Consider the following 2,901-nt stretch of genomic DNA (forward strand, 5'->3'; position numbering starts at 1 on the left):
GATTTTCCCGACGAATCCTTTGGTTACGAGTTGGAAATACTAATAATGACCCAGAGGTGGTTGCGTGGTACTTTTTAGATTTCATTCAGGACATTGAAGGTAGATAGAATTGTCATACATAAATACACAATGCGCCGAAATTATGCCTGGGAAAAATTATCTGTTATCAATCGTCGATTAAGATAATACTCTGACCGTCATCTTTATATCATCATTCAGCAGTTCCTCGCTGCATCCGTATGGACGCTGGAACCGAAAATGGCAGAATTGCAGCGATTCAGAAGGCCTTTAGAGCAGAATATGACGACGAAACGTGCGTTCTTGTGGGTAGATCTACCAGTAATCAGGTTCGTGGTGTCATTAATATGGGTAGATTTGGACAATCCCAATTTCTGCGCTAGAACCAACTTAAGATACTTCAAAACTCACCAATTATTTTATTTTTCTTTGTTTTAAGCGCATTGAACGATGGTGGCGAAGTCTTCGAAACGAAGTTGTTCAGTTTTGAATGAACGTATTTAAAGATATGGAGGAAAATGGAAGTCTATCTACCGCGGACGTTGTGCACATGTAGGTTAAATACCCGCCTTTAAAGCGCGTGGCGATTTTTTGTGATCCACGTAGTAATTTCCCTTTCTCCAATATTTTTCAGTCAAACCTTAAGATACTGTTTTTTTGATTTGATAAATGCCGATCTTCAGGATTTCGTGCAGGAGTGGAATACACATGCCATCAGGCCTCAACGAAATGTGGATGTTCCACCCGGAAAACCTGATCTATTATACTTCTCGCCGGAATATTACGGTACGAAATACTCTGTATAAAAATGAGCATAGGTTTCTAAGTTTACGATGTTTTTATCACTTCTTGATAATACGAAATAATATTTTCAGGCACGATAGACTACAAATTTCCAGTGGACGCTGGACTACTTCCGCAAATTCGAGAGGAATTTTGTAGTAAGCCGAATGAATCGAGAGGCTGTGATCCGGACTTTTCAGCGATGTGTGATCTTATAACGAGGCAGGGACAACAATCAAGACCGACATCAACCCCAGAAGCCGCTGCTTTGTATGACTGGCTATTAACTCAATTCTGAGAGCATACATGTTAGAATCATTTTTATACGTATCTGTCCTGCACGGTTTATGTGTTGTCTGTTCATGATGTATTTCGAAGATTCAAATATATCTATGATACACGTTACGCGTTGAAAAGAATATGATTGTAATTTTTCATGGATTCATGCGACTGTTTGGGCTTAGTAATACATCATACTAACACTACCCATGTTTTAATTCGCTATCCAACCCCATCTCAAGTAGGTGTCTCAGAAATAGAATACACGTGCCATCAATTTACATGGAGAATTATCTGCGAAAGCGTACTCCAGTATCCGCTATTCTCAAAACGCTTCAGAATAAATTTGCGTATGGTTCAAAAAGATGTATTTTTGATTAACTTTATTTTGAGAAAGTTCTATGAAGCGGTTGTTTAAAAAGTGGTCTTATGGACAAGTCACATATCTTTCATCCTCGCATGCCAGGGGTCTGGTATCGCACCCCGAACTCGTTTCCACCACCCCCTTGCCTCACGACGCGTGATTTCATTACTGGTTGAAATACCTCCTCGTACGCTGATTGGTCCATTTAACGGGAAAATCAACAGAAGCCTATAATGTCGTTTGCTTAAAGCGCTGTGATTGGTACGACCGGATTCTGGTCGGCTAGTAACGACTCCAACGACTCGCGAGATCAAGGGGTTCGGGGAACACGGCTTTAGCTTAGTGAATTCGATTCCCACGACAGGTGAAGATGCATACATTGGAACCTCGTTACAACGAACCTCTGGGGACCAGAAAATATTGTTCATATTAACAGATATTTCGTCATATCCAGTGTGAAATTAATCAAATTGTCTAATGTGGGACACAATCTTGTATTTGTTATGTCCGATGAATCGTTGTATCCCAGTTAGTTATAACGAGTTCCACTGGATCTCTATATGAATGTGCAATTTTGACAGTCTATAATTTAATCGTGTTCGAATACGTGCCAATGACACTTTCGTACTACGATATCATTTGCAGCTCGAGTGAAAGTGAGACACCATGAAAGAACGAAAACGCAATGAAGTGAAGATATTTGAATATTTTAATCGAAGTATCAAAGTTTCTCTTAAAAGCCTTAAAACATTACCTACGTTTTAATACCGTGTTGATACAATATATCAATATGTACTTAAAGATGATTGTCTTACAATTTCGAGACAAAACATAACTTGACAGCAGAGAAGTGGCACCCCCAAATCGCCCTGTTTTCAATACAAACAAAAAACGTATTTGTTCATGATTGATGCCCTGATTTGAAACGACAAATATAAGGAGCAAGTTTAACAGCTCTCGGTAAGGTTTGACTCGAGAGTTAAGTCGGTTTTTTTCAATATTTCCAATGCTTTAACTCTAGAGTCAAACTTAACCGAGAACTGTAGAACCTGGTCAAAATGCACTGCATGAATAATTACTTCTATCATTAAAAAGATCGTCACTAAGTAATTCTATGATAAAAGAAACGACATCAGGGCTGGCAATATTAAAAATAAACACACCACTTTTGGCCTAAACAAAAGAACTTAAACACGTTTTGATCCAACTTTGAAAATATGAAACTTACGTGGATTACGTCATTGCGTTTCTAGAATAATTTTATACGACGTCCATAACCCAAACATTGCTCTGGAGAATATTATCGAATTCTTGTTTCAGTTCGACGTATTCGTCATATGTTTCTGGTAACTGCAATATCTGGGCACATGTTCGAGCAACTGGAGCTCGTTGGAGACCGTCTACCTTAGTAAAGGTCACGTCAATCTTTTGGCAGTTACAGATGTCAGAACCAGTAC

At 38.9% G+C, this 2,901-nt stretch overlaps 1 protein-coding gene across 1 annotated transcript; it reads left to right on the plus strand.

The window, feature by feature from the left end:
- The first annotated feature begins 481 nt into the window (after nucleotides 1-481).
- Nucleotides 482-1,293, plus strand: LOC141914222 (uncharacterized). Its single transcript, XM_074805489.1, has 3 exons — nucleotides 482-570; nucleotides 653-804; nucleotides 894-1,293. The coding sequence occupies exons 1-3, from the start codon at nucleotides 509-511 to the stop codon at nucleotides 1,097-1,099; spliced, it is 420 nt and encodes a 139-aa protein (XP_074661590.1). The 5' UTR covers nucleotides 482-508; the 3' UTR covers nucleotides 1,100-1,293.
- Nucleotides 1,294-2,901: the final 1,608 nt, after the last annotated feature.

This window comes from Tubulanus polymorphus, chromosome 12 (genome assembly GCF_964204645.1).
Source record: "Tubulanus polymorphus chromosome 12, tnTubPoly1.2, whole genome shotgun sequence".
In the NCBI taxonomy this organism is placed as follows: domain Eukaryota; kingdom Metazoa; phylum Nemertea; class Palaeonemertea; order Tubulaniformes; family Tubulanidae; genus Tubulanus; species Tubulanus polymorphus.

What these genes read in the sequence shown, in the direction of transcription:
- LOC141914222 (XM_074805489.1), top strand. Translation starts at nt 509, where the DNA reads ATGAACGTATTTAAAGATATGGAGGAAAATGGAAGTCTATCTACCGCG. An exon ending in ACCGCGGACGTTGTGCACAT is followed by an intron (nt 571 to 652) that starts GTAGGTTAAATA and finishes AATATTTTTCAG; the next exon opens with TCAAACCTTAAGATACTGTT. An exon ending in CTTCTCGCCGGAATATTACG is followed by an intron (nt 805 to 893) that starts GTACGAAATACT and finishes TAATATTTTCAG; the next exon opens with GCACGATAGACTACAAATTT.